Here is an 18529-nt window from a genome sequence, read left to right on the forward strand (position 1 = left end):
CCTTAGAAAGAACTGTGACACCACCCTATGGCAGTTTGCAGTTATTACAGTTTAAAAAGGTGCAAATAAACAAAGCCAGCCACCAACTGAGAAGAAACACACCGGAAAGATTAGCGGCTGAAAGTAGCAGGTGGCCGCGGCGTGCGAGCGATCACCTGGCGGGTGTTAACGAACACATGTAGAAGCAACAGGAAATTGATGGATCATGTTCTGGGGAGAGGCGATAGGATTGCCTGAGGGCGGGTGTCCTATACTGTGCGTTTCCTCGACATGAAACAGTCAGCAGACAGATCAGTGTATAATGTCTTTTATTAACGAACCACCACCTAGTCTAACACATCCAGAACACAAATCAATTGAGCACAATCAAACCTAACTGCACCACAGCTCATAATACAAAAAAAACAAACCTGTACAAAATGTGATTTAAAAAAGTTAATGTCAAGCCTTTTATTTGGTATACAGATATTCATATATTTATACAGTATATATATATATGTGCCACTGCAGTCAGACAAACTGATCATATTTAATAAGGAACAAAAATAAAGAGAAATAGAATAAGAGAAACTTCAGAGGAATACAGTGAAAGATGTTGTCGTGGTAACAATGAGCAACAGGAATGACAAGGTAAACAGCCAGGCAGAGAAACTGAACAAAAACAAACAGAAGTTCTACAGAGAGGCAGCGCAGTGGCATGGACCTTTACGTGTCAACTACATGGAGAGGTCCGTGTGGACACCCAAGTCTAAACACACACACGATCAGAAACACTAAAATACAGTATCATACACACACACACACACACACACAACGCTGGTACATACCAACGCCAGGAATCATACAGATAGACACGTTCCTGCACACACACCAGCTGAAGGACATTCAGAGCTAGAGAGATGCAATGGGTGTGTGCTGGACCAGTGGGAATGGAGTATAAAGAGAGGACAGAAGGGCAAGAGCGCTAAAGGAGAGATGGAGGGCAGTGCTACAACTGTCAGCGTGGTTGTGCCCCCTGCTGGTCACTCCGAGTCTCGCTGGACCTCGGAGGCATCAGCCCTACAGATGGGACACGTCCTGTTAGCCTGGAGAGAGACAACCAGAGGGAGGGAGGGTGACAATGTCAGTTAACCCGCAGGGATGACTTGATCATTACAGGGAAACAACTCCAGATTTGAGGGAACTAAGAATTAAGACGTTTCACAGCATCTAGGAAAGTACGTTTGCCAACTAGTTGATCCTGAATTGTGAAATACTGGAGCAAGAGAAACTCACCCTGAGCCACTTGTCCACACACTTCCCATGGAACTCGTGACTGCAGGGTAGAACCCGCAGCAGCTGACGAGACTCAAAGTCACTCATACACACCACACACCTGCAAATCAACAGTACAATGTTATTACAACAGAAACACCAACAGTTTGATCCGATTGATAAATGCGGAGGATAATATCCTCCATTCTGATAGGGGAAGTACTCACAGCGTCTGTTCTGATTGGTGGTTGTTGGGGTTGAACCTATAGGAAGGCAGCTGTTCAATGTCTCCCTTGGTCAGTCCTCTGAGTTTGGCCTCTCCAAGACGCTCAGCCAGGTTGAGAAGGGCCTCATAGTTCTCCACCTCTCCGTCATCTACGTCCAGCTCCAGGCTGATGGCAGGGCCTGTTGGCTGGACTGGCAGCATGGAGCTGACAGAGGGAGAAAAACCCACTTACCTACAGACACTGTGTGCCTACACAGCGCATTAGAACTGGAGAGTGGCAGATACATGCTGTACATTAAAGCTCAGCAGTATTTACACAAATATGCTGTGCCACAAGGATAGGAGTCTCTAAACTACAACTCCCATGATGTCGAGCTGGAAGCGGATGGTGGACTTACAGGAAGTAAGGCAGGAAACTGGGGTGGTAAGGCGAGGGTGGCAGTGGCTGCTGGGAGCGGTAGCGTCGTCCTGGGATACGTCGTGGCATGAAGCTGGGATATGACTGAGAGAAGAGATGAGGCATCGTCAACGTCGCTGGCAATACCAGATTTTAAAATAAAGCCAACAGGCTTTTAAAATGACTTAAAAGATAAATGATGCAACCATCACCCTGATGTGTGATAAAGGTGGTTTGAAGAGAATGGCAGAGAGAGACACTCACCACTCCAAAGAACTCCTGTGGCAGTGGATCATGGGAAAGGAAGTGGAGCTGTGTGGAGTGGGGGGGCAGGCCGGGGTGGGCTGCGGGGGGGTAGTGGAGACCCGCCCCTAAGGACAAGTGTTCCCCCAACAGCTCCACGTCATTCTCTATCCTCTGTAATGGCTAGGAGGGAGGGAGAGGGGGGGTTGATTACATGAGAGCAAGTGGAGCTACCCAAATAGTTAAATGATTACCTACAACTTCAATACTAACTGAAATACTGCTTTAAGTCGCTAATGGAGGTTCAAACTGCTAGTGCCACTCACCGATCTGGCCTGCTGTGTGGGGTAGGGTCCAAACTGTCCAGGCTGGGGGAGGTGAGGGGGATGGTGGGGGAGGTGAGGGGGATGGTGGGACAGGTGGGGAGGGGGCAGGAGAAAGGTGGGGTCACTGGACAGCAGGGAGGGGAATGGGTAGGGCATGGGAAGGTGCTGCACAGAGCATGTCTGCAGAACCTGAGACCGAGATGGAGCCATTTAAAATACACGATTCTATTACAATATAGATGACAGATTATGTACACATGAAAATACATGCTGATGGAAAACGGAGGGAATTAGACCCATATGAAGTAGGCATACTGTGCGAACTATATCAGACAAACAGACAGGGTAGTTGAACTCACCGATGGAGGAACACTGCAGACAGGGTAGTGTTGTCCACTGAAGACCACCGAGCATGCTGGGAGCTGCGGGGGGGCAGAGCGGGGAGACAGGCCAGGGGGTGCGCCAGGGGGAGAGACCGGGTACGACACCTGAGAAGAACCCTGGGAGCAGAAGTCAAAAGGTCAGAATTCAAACCACCACGTCACCCGAACGCCCACATAGAAGGATAAAGATGCCTCTAATCACATTCAATAATGTTTGATTGGCAACTATAGAAACAAAATGGCTTCTTGTTTCCCCACTGACCTGGTCATGAAGGTCGAGCACCACACTGCTCTGCTGCTGAGGGGGGTGCTGGGGGTGGGCAGCAGGGTGCATCAGCCTGGGGGACAGGTTAGGAGGGTGGTGGAGGGGGCGTGGGGATAGGTTGGGGGGGTGGTAGGGGCGCTCCTCTGGCCCCCGGGGGGGTTGCTGGTTGTAGGGGTAACTCTGAGGGGGGACGGGGTGGCGGTAGTTCTCATCCTGAGGCCCTGCTGAGAGGCCGTGGTGGGGGTGAGAATGATGATGGTGTGGGTTGTGGTGATGGTGGTGGTAGTGGTGATGATGATGTTGTTGTTGTTGGGGGTGAGAGTTGTGATGAGGGTGGGAGGTGAGACGGTCACGGCGGCCACGCTGGCGTCTCATTGGAGGACTGGGGAGAGAGGACGCTTGACATTATTACATCACAATTTATACCAAACATCCTCATCCTATCACAACAGATAATGCCCCAAGGAAAAATTACTACACACAGATTCTGTGTCATTGACACCCACACATACACATACCTGCGGCGGTTGCGAACAGGAGTGTGGCATCGCTCTGGCAGGTAGTGGGGGTGTGGCCTGCGACTGGGTGGGGGTGTGGCCCAGGTAGTGGGGGTGTGGGGTAGCTCCCAGGGACGAATGGGAGAGGATGGGGTGGAGGGAGGGGCAGAGCTCAGATCTAACATAGACTGCTGGGAAAGACGCTGTCGCTTTGGGCTAGGACTGTCCTCCATCTATAGATGAGACAGAGAGAGCGATAAGGGAGTAGAAAGACAGCATGGTGTTAAATAAGGCTAAAGCATTCCTACTGCTGTGTTGGTACAACAGGGAGAGGTTAATATCCTCACCTTGTCCCGCTCATCACTGCAGATGTTATCAGGGTGGAAGTGCAGGACACCTACAGGCCACAGAGAATAACAGGAGGGTCAAGCCAGGCTATAGGCCTCACAAAACCTCAAAGCTCAAACTTGGATGGGCCTGGCTAACAGGTACACACCAGTAGTCATGCTCCTTTAAACCATGTCTGCAAGTACCATTTGTAGAGAAAGTAGCAGCCCAAATTGTGTCTACAAATATGCACGTATTATAGCTGGATAAAGTCTGCTCGGTCTAGGGCAGGGTTTCCCCAAACTCTTGTTTTTTCTCTAGCACTACACAGATGCTTCAAATCTACACGTTTTGATCATTTGAATCAGATGTGTAGTGCTAGGGGGAAAAAAACAAAAAGTACACCCCTTGGGGACCCGAGGATGACTATGGTAAACTGGTGTAGGGCTTCAAATTTCCTGGTTCAGTGTCTGCCACTGACAAGAGGGAGAACCACTCTAAGATGTAACAATAATCTTGCTGTTCTCAAATATAAAAACTACCCCCTCTGCTGCCTCAATCTTACACAGACACAATCCCCTCCAATCGCCAACAGGCAGAGATGCCCTTGAACTGTGCGGATGGAGTTTGCTTTAAAACAGTCCTCTGAAAACACCTCCCTCCCCAGCCTCCCATCTCCAAACTTGCCCCCCCCCTCCCTCAGTCGCTTCAGAAACAACAGATCTGAGAGCAATCCCATCGCTCCTCTCTGCTGCTCTGTGAAGTCAGGAGAGAGTGACAGCTCAAAGACGCCCCGCCAGCAGAACAGAACAGAGCAGCCAGGCGACTGGCGCTCAGCTCCGACAGGGAGGGACAGAGATCCAGACATTGGGCTGGGTGAGGATTGCCAGGTTATAAGGCGTAGTCCTAGTATCTGGGCCTCAGCACAGAGCCAGCAGCTGCATACAACCCTGGTTCCAGGATTGAGCCACTAGTCTAAGCTGCTCTTCCACACAGTTTATCTGTTTGAGCTCAGAGAGGGAGAGAAACCGTGGACAAATGCACAGACATATTTTCAACACCTCCAAATCCAGTCCTAACACATTCCTCTGAAAGTAATGTTCAGAGGCGTGACATGCTGAGAGCTCTGCTCACAGAACACACAGACCGAAGATCACACACAGGTTATTCAAGTAGAGGCCTCTGCAGCTGCTTAGAGCAGGGAGTGTGTGTGCCACACAAGCATGTTCAAAAGTGTGCGTATGCGCAAGTGTTATTTTCAGTCTGGAAGGCAAACATGCTATTAGAAAAGCTCTCCATTAAAAGCTTGCATTCATAGGCCTTTCTGCCTCTAGGGAATCCACTCTGTTATAACTGTAACCGGTTTCTTCAGAGGTTAGTGGAAGCCACGATTAGACTACTGGGTAAACACAGACTGACGTCACTGTTGAAAGCATGACCAAGTAACCATTACTGTTTGAACATGCCATTATGGCTCACATGGGAAACTCAGTGTGTGTTCCATCCCACCATAGGTGGCAGTATTCTCATAGCTCATTGACATCTGCCTCAGTGGTTGGCGATATCCAGATGTTCATAGTCATACCATTTCTGTACCACACCAGTGTATATGGTATTACTGAATGTGCACACAAGGGGCGCCATTTTAAAAAAATGAAATGCAAATGCAGGCACAAAAGAATTTAGGCAACAGGGATGTTGATCCAGGTGGTGGATGAATGTCTCTGCTGTAACCAAGAAGTTTGATCTAGACATCTCGCCACTTCGCTAGCAAACTAAATGCATAGCTGGAACCCCTGAGCTGGATATCATCTGACACGTCTTAGATTTCTTATATAATTACTGAAAATATAAAACGCAAAAAGTAACAATTTCAAAGACTTGAAATATATTAATTAGGCTCTAATCTATGGATTTCACATGACTGGGCAGGGGTGCAGGCATGGGTGGGCCTGGGAGGACATAGGCCCACCCACTGGGGGTAAAACATGGGACCAACACTTTACATTGAACAAAAATATAAAAACGCAACATAAGCAGTATTATGAAATACCCTGGTGTACAGTATATCTCCCAGGCCTACTGCCTCAGACGTATATTACTACAACATAGAAATTGTGTAGCACAAAACATGAGTATTTTCTTTTCTGGAAAATAATTTAGGTTATCAAGCCATAACACATTCTGCACACCTCCATATGATAATTTACCTTGTCCACAACTGTCCTGTCCAGCTCCCTCACTCACCATTTGTTCAAAGCTCCCTTAAATGCTCTGAGAAGGTGGCATGAGCAATCTTTCAATAACTGAAATGTGTTCATGTTGTTTGGAAATCTAAGCAATTTATAGGTCAGGCAGACTGGATGGATGGGCCATTCGCATAAAGCAAACCCATTCCTTGCATAGCCACCTGACTACAGACAACACTGGAGGTTCAAATATGGTTGTTGACATCTTATCTTTTTAGACAAAAAACTAGAACATTGCACTGACGAGGAGGAAGACTGCACTGTTTACATGTCAAGCCTGGCACATGCTAAATCACAAAAGGTACACTAATGTATGCACGGGGTGTGCTACATCTAGATTCGTATGGAAAGGGAGCCTTGAAGCTTACCGGTGCCGGGGTGTCTGTGTGCTCCGTGGGAAGGGTGGCGTTGCGCCACACCGGACAGGTAGTTCCCCTGGGTGTGCTGGTTCTCCGAATAGCTACCGCGCGCTCCGTGCGGAACCCAGCCAGGGTTGTTCTGTTGAGGGTAATTCACCCCGATCCCTCCGCTGGCATTCATCATGTTCCCATTATTGATGGTGTTATTGCCGTTGCCACCACCGTTCATGCCATAATGAAAGAAACCTGAACGTGACCGAGTCCTCGGCGGATCCATGGCTGAAGGAGGCGGTGGTTGGTGGGCGTAATGGAGGTATATCTGGGAGAGATGGTTTGCCGTAGCCTCCCTCTCGCCTGGCCGCCACTCCTTGCTATCTTCCTAATCGGCCTGTTCTAGAGAGTATCTTCCTTCGCATGAACCGCTTGGTTTGGGGCGTAGGTAAAACGGAAAGCGGCGGGTGTACGAGTAGTCCTCTACTGTCGTTCGTACACCATCAGCAGCGATGGGTATTTCCTGTCAGCTCTCCCCTCTGCCGGTGTTGCGCGTCACTGTCAGTCAACACTCCAAAAACGGCTTTATTTGTATCCCTAGAGGTCGATTTGGTATGTTAGTTTGTTCTGTCATTGCAATACACCGTGTGCAATCGAAACAAAAACCATACAGATAGGTACATTATAACAAAAACTTCTGTTAATGTATCTGGGCTGTACCCCTTCGGGTTTTTTCTATTGTCTCATCAGCTATGAAGCTTGGTTGGCGACTAACGTTACTGGCTTATTACTTTTCCTGGTGAAATGGCACGCAAGCTAGCCAGAGTTCACATTCAGTTAGATAGTTAGAGTATTTGCTAGTTTGATAACGTTAACACACAGCTGGCGTTGTAATAATATTAACTGTCGCTAGCTAGCCAACAAACTTAGCTTGCTGCTGTTTAGCATATTATAGCTAGCTGGATCGCGGGCTAGCTTACGTAAGCTAACAAAACCACGGTTCAGAAGTGCTAAATTCCTACATAAAACCTTCCTGTAATATTTATCTGATTCTACATTACTAACTACGTTTTGTTACTACTAACATTTTAACTCAACCCGTCGTTAACGAATTTATTGCTAACATGAAAGCTATCTTGGCTAGCAGGAGGAAAACAATTTCACTGCCGACATTACCAATCCTTACAGAGAGTTAGCAAGAATGTCTGCTCATTGGCATGCATGCTGCTAACCTTTTCAGACGATGTTGGTTGATCCGAGATAGGCGCGGTCGAATGCCTTGCCCGATCTTCAAATAATGTTGTTCTTCATACGATTTAAATCCCCACCACGAAATGTACATTCACGGCTGAAGCCAGTGGTGTTTTCTCTGGAGATGTCAGTGGGGAGCGTAAACGGAGATCAATCATTGGGATTTTCAGATCTCTGGTCAGACCGATCTAATCGAGTACATAAATCTCTGACGACACATTCGTTACATTGTGCAAAAATCCTCAAAGACATACCACACCTAGAATATATTTATTAGTGCATATGTTTTATTTCAAACCAGTGGTGTCTTTTTCAGGACATATTGTTGATTACCGAGATAACAAAAGATCACTGCATTGATTCGCTTTGTCTGGTAAACGACTGGGAAGAATCAACCTAATTAATAATTCAGTAGTCTTGTTTCAGTACTAAGGAATTGGGTTTGGTATCAGCCAGTCAAAAGTTTGGACACACCTACTTTAAGGCCTTTTCTTTATTTTTGCTATTTTCTACATTGTAGAATAGTGAAAACAACAAAACTATGAAATAACACATATGGAATCATGTAGAAAGAAAAAAAAGTGTTAAACAAATCAAAATATATTTTATATTTGAGATTCTCCCTTTACCTTGACAGATTTGCACACTCTTGGCATTCTCCCAACCAGGTTCATGAGGTAGTCACCTGGAATGCATTTCAATTAACAGGTGTGCCTTGTTAAGTCAATGTGTGGAATTTCTTTCCTTCTTAATGCGTTTGAGCCAATCAGTTGTGTTGTGATAAAGTAGGGGTGGTATACAGAAGATAGCCCTATTTGGTAAAATACCATATTATGGCAAGCTTTGCACACTCTTCACATTCTCTCAACCAGCTTCACCTGGAATTATTTTCAACATTCTTGTAGGAGTTCCCAGATATGTATATTTATTATGGATCCCCATTAGCTCTTCCTGGGGTCCGGCTAAATTAAGGCAGTTATACAATTACAATACATTCATTACAGAATTCACAACACACTAAGTGTATACCCTCAGGCCCTTACTCCACATCTACAACACAAAATCCATGTGTATGTGCATGTATGTTATTGTTACGTACACCTCTAGGAAGAGGGAACGCAACACTCTGCTACAACTCAACTCCCCCTGGAGTGAAAGAGGTATGGGACTGTAGGTGCGAGTAAGGATGACAAAGGCAGACAATGATACCGTTTACAGGGAATTTATTCCGTCACACAGTCATTTTGGGGAAAGGGGGCTGGACGGAACCAAATCAAAGAAATTAAGTGTCAAAGCCCCCTCTCCTACCGTACCTTCCTACCCACTACTTACCTATCTTAGCACCACCTGGTGCGCTAACCAAAATACAGGGGGTGGTCCGCCCAGGTCTTACCTAGTGTGTATAGACAGTAAATACTACGGGTTATGTATGCCCACAGGCCTCTTGCCTAAGCACTCCCTAGGTGCCTTCCCTTTTCCCCCTGGGAACAAAAACAGAATAACAAGAATTTAAATAATCAAAACACTGTGTCCTATTTACACACAGGACATACTAACCTCTCTCTCTCTGCAACAACCAACATAGGGCATACAAATCAGCTCTCTCAACAACAACCAACTCAGGACACACTCATCTCCTTTCTGAGCAACAGAACACTGGCTTATATAGCTTCAGAAAGAGTTGGTAATTGAAGACAGCTGCATCCTCTGATGAGAGGGCAGGGTCAGCTCCAATTTGCCATGGAGTTGTTTGGGGGATTTCAGGAAGCCATTTCCTGAAATACATACATACAAATACACAAACCACAACACAGAAACTGTGAAACGTAACAGTTATCATGTGTTTGTATGCATGTGTCTGTGCCTATGTTTGTGTTACTTCACAGTCCTGCTGTTCTGTGGTTTTTACAACTGATTCTACTGCTTGCGTCAGTTACCTGATGTAGAATAGTGTTCCATGTAGTCATGGCTCAATGAAGTACTGTGCACCTCCCATAGTCTGTTCTGGACTTGGGGACTGTGAAGAGACCTCTGTTGGAATGTCTTGTGGGGTATGCATGGGTGTCCGAGCTGCGTGCTAGTATTTTAAACAGAAAACTTGGTACCTTCAGCTTGCCAACACCTCTTACAAAAACAAGTAATGAGGAAGTCAATCTCTTCCACTTTGAGCAATGAGAGATTGACATGCATGTCATTAATGTTAGCTCTCTGTGTACTTTTAAGGGCCAGCAGTTCTGCCATGTTCTGAGCCAACCACAATTTTCCTAAGTCCCTCTTTGCACCTGACCACCCGACTGAACAGTAATCCAGGTGCGACAAAACCAGGAACTGTAGGACCTGCCTTGTTGATAGTGTTATTAAGAAGGCAGACAGCGCTTTATTATGGACATACTTCTCCCCATCTTAGCTACTGTTGTATCAATATGTTTTGACCATGACAGTTTACAATCCAGGGTTACTCTAAACAGTTTAGTCACCTCAATTTGCTCAATGTCTACATTATTCATTATGATATGTAGTTGAGGTTTAGTGAATAATTTGTCCCAAATACAATGCTTTTACTTTTGGAAATATTTAGGACTAACTTATTCCTTGCTACCCATTCCGGAACTAACTGCAGCTCTTTGTTAAGTGTTTTCGTCATTTCAACTGCTGTAGTAGCTGACATGTATAGTGTTGAGTCATCAGCAAACATAGACACACTGGCCTTACTCAAAACCAGTGGCATGTCATTAAAGATTAAAAAAAGCAAGGGGCCTAAACAGCTACCCTGGGGAATTCCTGCTTCTACCTGGATTATGTTTGAGAGGTTTCCATTAAAGAACACCCTCTGTGTTCTGTTAGACAAGTAACTCTTTATCCACATTATAGCAGGGGGGGTGTAAAGCCATAACACATACGTTTTTACAGCTGCAGACTATGACTGATAATGTCAAAACCTGCACTGAAGTCTAACAAGACAGCCCCCGCAATCATTGTATCATCAATTTCTCTCTGCCAAACATCAGTCATTTGTGTAAGTGCCATGCTTGTTGAGTGTCATTCCCTATATGTGTGCTGAAAGTCTGTGTTGAGCGCTTGTTGGCTGCTTTTCCTTCACTCTAAGGTCCATCTCATCCCAAACCATTTCAATTGGGTTGAGCTCTGATGATTGTAGAGGTCTGGTCATCTGATACAGCACTACATCACTCTCCTTCTTGGTAAAATATCCCTTACACAGCCTGGAGGTGTGTTAGGTCATTGTCCTGTTGAAAAACAAATTATAGTCCCACTAAGGGCTAACCAGATGGGATGGTGTATTCCTTCAGAATTCTGGTTAACTGTGCCTTGAATTCTAAATAAATCACTGACTGTGTCACCAGTAAAGCACCATCACACCTCCTCCTCCATGCTTCACAGTGGGAACCACATATGCAGAGATCATCTGTTCACCTATTCTGTGATATCTCACAAAAACATGGCGGTTAGGACTCATTAGACCAAAGGACAGATTTCCACCGGTTTAATGTCCATTGTTCATGTTTCTAGGCCCAAGCAGACAGCGCTTTATTGCTTTATAAGCAAGTATCTTCTTCTTCTTAGAGTCCTTTAGTAGTGGTTTCTTTGCTGCAAAAGTCTCTTCTGAACAGTTGATGTTAAATGTGTCTGTTACTTGAACTCTGTGAAGCATTTATTTGGGCTGCAATTTCTGAGACTGGTAACTCTAATGAACTTATCCTCTGCAGCAGAGGTAACTCTGGGTCTTCCTTTCTTGTGGGTGTCCTCATGAGAGCCAGTTTCATCATAGTGCTTGATGGTTTTTGCGACTGCACTTGAAGAAACTTAGGTATTATGTAGTAGGTATTACACTGAACAAAAATATAAACAGAATATGTAAAGTGTTGGTCTCATATTTCATGAGCTGAAATGAAAAATCCCAGAAATGTCCATATGCACAAAAATATAATTTCTCTCAAATTGTGCACACATTTGTTTACATCCCTGTTAGTGAGCATTTCTCCTTTGCCAAGATAATCATCCACCTGATAGGTGTGGAATATCAAGAAGCTCATTAAACAGCATGATCCTTACACAGGTGCACCTTGTGCTGGGGACAATTAAAGCACACTAACATGTGCAGTTTTGTCACACAACAACACAATGCCACAGATGTCTCAAGTTTTGAGGGAGCATGCAATTGGCATGCTGACTGCAGGAATGTCCAAGATAACAATAAGCTGCAACGTTGTTTTAGAGAATTTGGCCACCCACAGACCACAGGAGTAACCACGCCAGCCCAGGACCTCAACAACCGAGGAGTAATAAAGGTGTGGCTCCAATATTGCCCAGTCATGTGAAATCCATAAATGATGGCCTAAATTATTTATTTCAATTGACTGATTTCTTCAACTGAACTGTGACTCAGCAAAATCTTTGAAATTGCATGCTGCGTTTATATTTCTCAGTGTATTTCTCAACTCTCAATTTTCAGCTCAATAGCAACTTTTTACACAAAAGCTTACTGGCCATTGCACCATGTGTGCTACAACTGCAAGTTTGTTTTTTTAGGACATTACATTTACTGTTGGATGATTACATGGCTACTAGAAGTGGATCATTTTTGTTGCCATATTTTTTTTTAAAGAAACTCAGCAAAAAAAAGAAACGTCCTCTCACTGTCAACTGCGTTTAATTTCAACAAACTTAACATGTGTAAATATTTGTATGAACATCACAAGATTCAACAACTGAGATATAAACTGAACAAGTTCCACAGACATGTGACTAACAGAAATGGAATAATGTGTCCCTGAACAAAGGGGGGTCAAAAGTAATAGCCCCCTCCCTCTGATTCAACAGGTCCCAGACATGCTCAATGGGAGTAAGATCCAGGCTCTTCGCTGGCCATGGCAGAACACTGACATTCCTGTCTTGCAGGAAATCACGCACAGAAAGAGCAATATGGCTGGTGGCATTGTCATGCTGGAGTGTCATGTCAGGATGAGCCTGCAGGAAGGGTAACACATGAGGGAGGAGGATGTCTTCCCTGTAACTCACAGCGATTGATTGATTGATAGATTGCCTGCAATGACAACAAGCTCAGTCTGATGATGCTGTGATACACCGCCCCAGACCATGACGGACCCTCCACCTCCAAATCGATCCTGCTCCAGAGTACAGGCCTCGGTGTAACGCTCATTCCTTCGACAATAAACACGAATCCGACCATCACCCCTGGTGAGACAAAACCGCAACTTGTCAGCAAAGAGCACTTTTTGCAAGTCCTGTCTGGTCCAGCGACGGTGGGTTTGTGCCCATAGGCGACGTTGTTGCCGGTGATGTCTGGTGAGGACCTGCCTTACAACAGGCCTACAAGCCCTCAGTCGAGCCTCTCTCAGCCTATTGCGGACAGTCTGAGCACTGATGGAGGGATTGTGCGTTCCTGGTGAAACTCGGGCAGTTGTTGTTGCCATCCTGTACCTGTCCCGCAGGTGTGATGTTCGGATGTACCGATCCTGTGCAGGTGTTGTTACACGTGGTCTGCCACTGTGAGGACAATCAGCTGTCTGTCCTGTCTCCCTGTAGCGCTGTCTTAGGCATCTCACAGTACGGACATTGCAATTTATTGCCCTGGCCATATCTGCAGTCCTCATGCCTCCTTGCAGCATGCCTAAGGCACGTTCACGCAGATGAGCAGGGACCCTGGGCATCTTTCTTTTGGTGTTTTTCAGAGTCAGTAGAAAGGCCTCTTTAGTGTCCTAAGTTTTCATAACTGTGACCTCAATTGCATACCGTCTGTAAGCTGTTAGTGTCTTAACGACCGTTCCACAGGTGCATGTTCATTAATTGTTTATGGATCTGTAACGGCTGTCCTCTTCATCTGAGGAGGAGTAGGAAGGATCGGACCAATATGCAGCTTGGTATTCATTAAACTCAGAACACTAAGACCAAAATAACAAAAAATAGGCCAACACAAAACAATTCTGTCTGGTGCAGACACAGAGGCAGAAAACAACTACCCACACCCATAGTGGGAAAACAGGCTGCCTAAGTATGGTTCTCAATCAGAAACAACGACTGGCAGCTGCCTCTGATTGGGAACCATACCAGGCCTAAACATAGAAAGCCAACACCTAGACATACAACATAGAATACCCACCAACATCACACCCTGACCAAACGAAAAATCGAAACATACAAAGCAATCTAGGGTCAGGGCGTGACAGGATCATTGAACAAGCATGGGAAATGTTTAAACCCTTAACAATGAAGATCTGTGAAGTTATTTGGATTTTTACTAATTATCTTTGAAAAACAGGGTACTGAAAAAGGGACGTTTGTTTTATTGCTGAGTTTATTCAGAACCCGTGACCTTTTCCACATTATGTTACAGTCTTATTCTAAAATTGATTAAATTGTTTTAAGCAAAAACTGTTTTTTCAAAATCTGCCAATTAATATTTTTAAAAACCAAGCTTGGCACACCTGTATTTGGGAAGTTCTCCCATTCTTTTCAGGTCTCTCCAGAGATGTTCGATCAACTCTGGGCTCTGGCTGGACCACTCAAGGATATTCAGAGACTTGTCCTGAAGCCAATCCTGTGTTGTCTTGGCTGTGTGCTTAAGGTCGTTGTCCTGTTGGAAGGTGAACCTTCGTCCCAGTCTGAGGTCCTGAGAGCTCTAGAGCAGGTTTTCATCAAGGATATCTCCGTACTTTGCTCCGTTCATCTTTCCCTCAATCCTGACTAGTCTCCCAGTCCCTTCCTCACCACATGATGCTGCCAACACCATGCCCACCGTAAGCATGGTGCCAGGTTTCCTCCAGATGTGACACTTGGCATTCAGACCGGTGAGTTCAATCTTGGTTTCATCAGATCAGAGAATCTTGTTTCTCATGGTCCGAGTCCTTTAGGTGCCTTTTGGCAAACTCCAAGTGGGCTGTCATGTGCCTTTTACTGAGGAGTGGCTTCTGTCTGGCCACTCTACCATAAAGGCCTGATTGGTGTTGTGTTGCAGAGATGGTTGTCCTTTTGGAAGGTTCTCCAATCTCCATAGAGGAACTATGGAGCTTTGTCAGAGTGACCATCGGGTTCTTAGTCACCTCCCTGACCAAGGCCCTTCTCCCCCGATTGATCAGTTTGGCCGAGCGGCCAGCTCTAGGATGAGTGGTTCAAACTTCTTCCATTTAAGAATGATGGAGGCCACTGTGTTCTTGGGGACCTGCAATGCTGCCGACATTTTTTGGTACCCTTCCCCAGATCTATGCCTTGACACAATACTGTCTCGGAACTCTACGGACAATTCCTTTGACCTCATGGCTTGGTTTTTGCACTGACATGCACTGTCAGCTGTGGGACCTTACATAGACAGGTGTGTGCCTTTCCAAATCATGTCCACTCAAATTAATTTACCACAGGTGGACTCAAACCAAGTCATAGAAACATCTCCAGGATGATCAATGGAAACAGGATGCACCTGAGCTCAATTTCGAATCTCATAGTAAACAGTCTGAATACTTGTGTAAATAAGGTATTTCGGGTTTTTTGTAGTGTAGAAAATAGTAAAAATAGTAAATATAAAGAAAAACCTGTGAATGAGTAGGTGTCCAAACTTTTGACTGGTACTGTATATATTTATTTATTTACATCTTTCAAAATCTTCCTTGACCAAAAATGTTTGTTCAGTAGTGGAGTATCGCTGGATTAAAGCATTCTGTAGGCTACTTTTCATGTTAGGATACTTCACGTAGGCCTACCCTCCCTACCATGCCTGGTGTCAGCAATCAAATTCAGAATGTAAACAATACCACAAACATACACAAGGACATTGAATGTAAAATATGTAGCATTGCCTAACCAAGCAAAAACCTGTAAGAGGCAAGACATGATAAACTCCACACTCAAACATATCAGCCACAATAGTGTGGAGGCAAACCACCACAACACCCATAGAGGGAGCCAAAGGATCTGGAGGAGCATGGAGAGTAGCGACACGAGTGTCCAGATCACTCTTGGCAGAAAGAGACCATCATGCTGGGTAACCTTGAAGAGAAACAAAGATAGGATTATGGAACAACCAAGACATACCTCCATTATTTTGTTATTTTTGTTCTCTCTGAACCCAACACACACAGTGTAACACAACAACAAAAAAGGTGTTTTATACTGCTCTGGACTGAATGTGGTATGTGGCTGGAGAGGGGACCAAACCTGGTTTGGGAGGTCTGAAGGGTGGACTTCCAGCTGCATCTGATAATCTTCATCTGCGATCTTCCAAAGGGAGTACACTTTTACTGGGGAAAGAGTACGAAGAACAGAGTGAAGAGCACAGTCAGTACTGTGCTCTTACATCTACATAATAATTGATCTATCTTTCCATTTGTATATTTCCCCCAACTGTTTAAATACTATTCTTCGCTGTGGGGAGTATTGGAAACCATCATATCTTTGTTATTGGTTATTGTGTACTCACAGAGGGCAACAATTGTTAGGAGTATGATCATCAGCTGTAACCAGCTCACACCAGGCGTCTGATAGGAAAGAGGGAGAAGTTCAGCAAACTACTGTTGGATACCAACATTTAAGAATTATTCATTGGAATTTTCATACAAATAAAATCAACCTGACTTTCAAGGCAACTCTCTCTGTCACATCACACCAGATATTCTTGAGTCCCATATGTAAAGAAAGAGCAACCAAAAGTTTGGTGTCACCTCAGACCCGGACTCACCTCAGAGGCCCCTGTAACACTTTTACCCTCAGTCCTCTGTTGATGTTTGCGGAATGTGTTGGCAATGTTAGCCAGCCTATAGTTTCTGACGACATCACTGTTGCCTGTGAATTCTCTTCGACATTCAGGACAGCTGTAATTGTTGTGGCGCCTCATGCTGTGGATGCAGGGCAGGCAGTAGCTGTGTCCACATGGGAACTGGTGGGGATCATTTAGTATCTCATAGCAGATAAGACAAGTCAACTCCGGCAGAACACTGTCCATTTTGACAGAGTCAAGTATCTAATCCAACGCCGACTTTAACACTTCACACAGCAATTTGACAGAGAAAAGATGCACATAAAGAAGCAAGAGCAACTACTGCAAGCAGTCTTAAAAAACGAAAGCAAAAGGAAAGTTATTGAGTTATTTCCTGTGTGGGAGTGGCCTGTGTGCGCCTGTGTGTGTGTGTGTGTGTGTGTGTGTGTGTGTGTGTGTGTGTGTGTGTGTGTGTGTGTGTGTGTGTGTGTGTGTGTGTGTGTGTGTGTGTGTGTGTGTGTGTGTGTGTGTGTGTGTGTGTGTGTGTGTGTGTGTGTGTGTGTGTTTAGAATTTAAGCAGATTCCAAATCAACCTAATACAGGGACGGGCAACTTTTATGAGGGTGCAATCATGTTATTTTCATGAGAAGGGAATGCAAAACGCAATAATTATTTAATAACTTTGTCCAATGAATGCTGCAATGCTTAAGTTACAGATGTTTAACAAGCATTACAATGTATTATTCTAGACATGATCAGAGGGAGAGAGAAAGCATAGCCTCAAAGGCCACGCCCCAAGAGTCCCTGGGGAGGAGAGAGACAGAAAGAGAGAGAGTATATCTCACCAGTGTCATGAGCCAAATAGAAAGAGACAATTAATCTACGAGCATTTTATAGGCATCTGACCTGTTTGGATTCAAAATCTGACTTGTTGACTAACGGCATTACTACTGAGTTAATCAGTTTTGCATGGGCTGCATCTCAATTAGTAGAAATTGGCAGAGCTACAGCACTGCTTGTCAGACTAGGAGACATCACAAAAATCGGTCTTCTCGCGGAAAAGTATGTAGCATCTGACCGGTTTGGCCTACAAAACTAATATAATTCTATGGAAAGATGAGACTCACAAACAAGATGATCTTCTCTGTTTTGCTCCAAGTCCCCCACAAGCCCCACGGGACTTGTCTGTACATGTCTGTAGCGTCTGAACCGTTTGGGCTACCAACTACACTGAACTCAAATATAAACACAACATGGAAAGTGTTGGTCCCATGTTTCATGAGCTGCAATGAAATCTCAGAAATGTTTTACACGCACAAAAAGCTTATTTATGTCAAATTTGTGCACAAATTTGTTTATATCCTTGTTGCACATGTGCACCTTGTGCTGGGGACACTAAAGGGCCAGTCTAAAATGTGCAGTTTTGTCACACAACACAATACCACAGATGTCTCAGGTTGAGGGAGCGTGCAATTGTCATGCTAACTGCAAGAATGTCCACCAGAGCTGTTAGCAGAGAATTGAATGTTAATATCTCTACCATCGTTTTAGAGAATTTGGCAGTACGACCAACCGGACTCACAATCGCAGACCACGTGTAACCACTCCAGCCAAGGACCTCCACATCCAGCTTCTTCATCTGGGGAATGGTCTGAGATCAGCCACCCGGACAGCTGATGAAGCCGTAGGATTGCTCTACCAAAACATTTCTGCACAAACTGTCAGAAACTGTCTCATGGAAGCTCATCTGCGTGCTCGTCGTCCTCACCTGGGTCTTGACCTGACTGCAGTTCGGCATCATAATCTACTTCAGTAGGCAAAAGTTCACCTTCCATGGCCACTGGCAACTGTTTTTTATTTTTTGTTTTACCTTTATTTAACTAGGCAAGTCAGTTAAGAACAAATTCTTATTTTCAATGACGGCCTAGGAACAGTGGGTCAACTGCCTGTTCAGGGGCAGAACGAAAGATTTGTACCTTGTCAGCTCAGGGATTCGAACTTGCAACCTTTCGGTTACTAGTCCAACACTTAACCAC

The 18529-nt window shown here is 45.0% G+C and overlaps 2 protein-coding genes across 3 annotated transcripts; both read right to left on the reverse strand.

Moving 5' to 3' along the window:
- Window positions 1–291: 291 nt before the first annotated feature.
- On the reverse strand, window positions 292–8037 carry LOC118375703 (E3 ubiquitin-protein ligase RNF38-like). Of its 2 annotated transcripts, XM_052510098.1 has the most exons (12): window positions 7750–8036; window positions 6536–7114; window positions 3939–3988; window positions 3613–3824; window positions 3092–3476; window positions 2806–2946; window positions 2447–2635; window positions 2142–2303; window positions 1879–1982; window positions 1482–1685; window positions 1276–1375; window positions 292–1085 (listed from the first exon to the last, which is right to left on the reverse strand). In XM_052510098.1, the coding sequence occupies exons 2-12, from the start codon at window positions 6801–6803 to the stop codon at window positions 1023–1025; spliced, it is 1878 nt and encodes a 625-aa protein (XP_052366058.1). In that variant the 5' UTR covers window positions 6804–7114; window positions 7750–8036; the 3' UTR covers window positions 292–1022. The 2 variants fall into 2 exon arrangements, with proteins under 2 accessions (XP_052366058.1, XP_052366062.1); XM_052510102.1 differs by lacking the exon at window positions 6536–7114 and having other exon boundaries at window positions 7750–8037.
- A 7314-nt stretch (window positions 8038–15351) lies between these two features.
- On the reverse strand, window positions 15352–16879 carry LOC118375706 (uncharacterized). Its single transcript, XM_035762300.2, has 4 exons — window positions 16476–16879; window positions 16218–16275; window positions 15956–16038; window positions 15352–15787 (listed from the first exon to the last, which is right to left on the reverse strand). The coding sequence occupies exons 1-4, from the start codon at window positions 16737–16739 to the stop codon at window positions 15488–15490; spliced, it is 705 nt and encodes a 234-aa protein (XP_035618193.1). The 5' UTR covers window positions 16740–16879; the 3' UTR covers window positions 15352–15487.
- Between the last annotated feature and the right edge of the window lie 1650 nt (window positions 16880–18529).

Source organism: Oncorhynchus keta, chromosome 4 (assembly GCF_023373465.1).
Source record: "Oncorhynchus keta strain PuntledgeMale-10-30-2019 chromosome 4, Oket_V2, whole genome shotgun sequence".
Lineage (NCBI taxonomy): Eukaryota > Metazoa > Chordata > Actinopteri > Salmoniformes > Salmonidae > Oncorhynchus > Oncorhynchus keta.

Excerpts from the sequence above, each read along its gene's own strand:
- LOC118375703 (XM_052510098.1), bottom strand. The coding sequence starts at position 6,803 with ATGGATCCGCCGAGGACTCGGTCACGTTCAGGTTTCTTTCATTATGGC. Across the intron at positions 1,376-1,481 it reads CACCAATCAGAACAGACGCT|GTGTGTGGTGTGTATGAGTG; the intron begins GTGAGTACTTCC and ends GTTGATTTGCAG. Across the intron at positions 1,086-1,275 it reads GTGTGGACAAGTGGCTCAGG|GCTAACAGGACGTGTCCCAT; the intron begins GTGAGTTTCTCT and ends GTCTCTCTCCAG.
- LOC118375706 (XM_035762300.2), bottom strand. The coding sequence starts at position 16,739 with ATGGACAGTGTTCTGCCGGAGTTGACTTGTCTTATCTGCTATGAGATA. Across the intron at positions 16,276-16,475 it reads GTGTTACAGGGGCCTCTGAG|ACGCCTGGTGTGAGCTGGTT; the intron begins GTGAGTCCGGGT and ends CTTTCCTATCAG. Across the intron at positions 16,039-16,217 it reads CCTAACAATTGTTGCCCTCT|TAAAAGTGTACTCCCTTTGG; the intron begins GTGAGTACACAA and ends CTCTTTCCCCAG.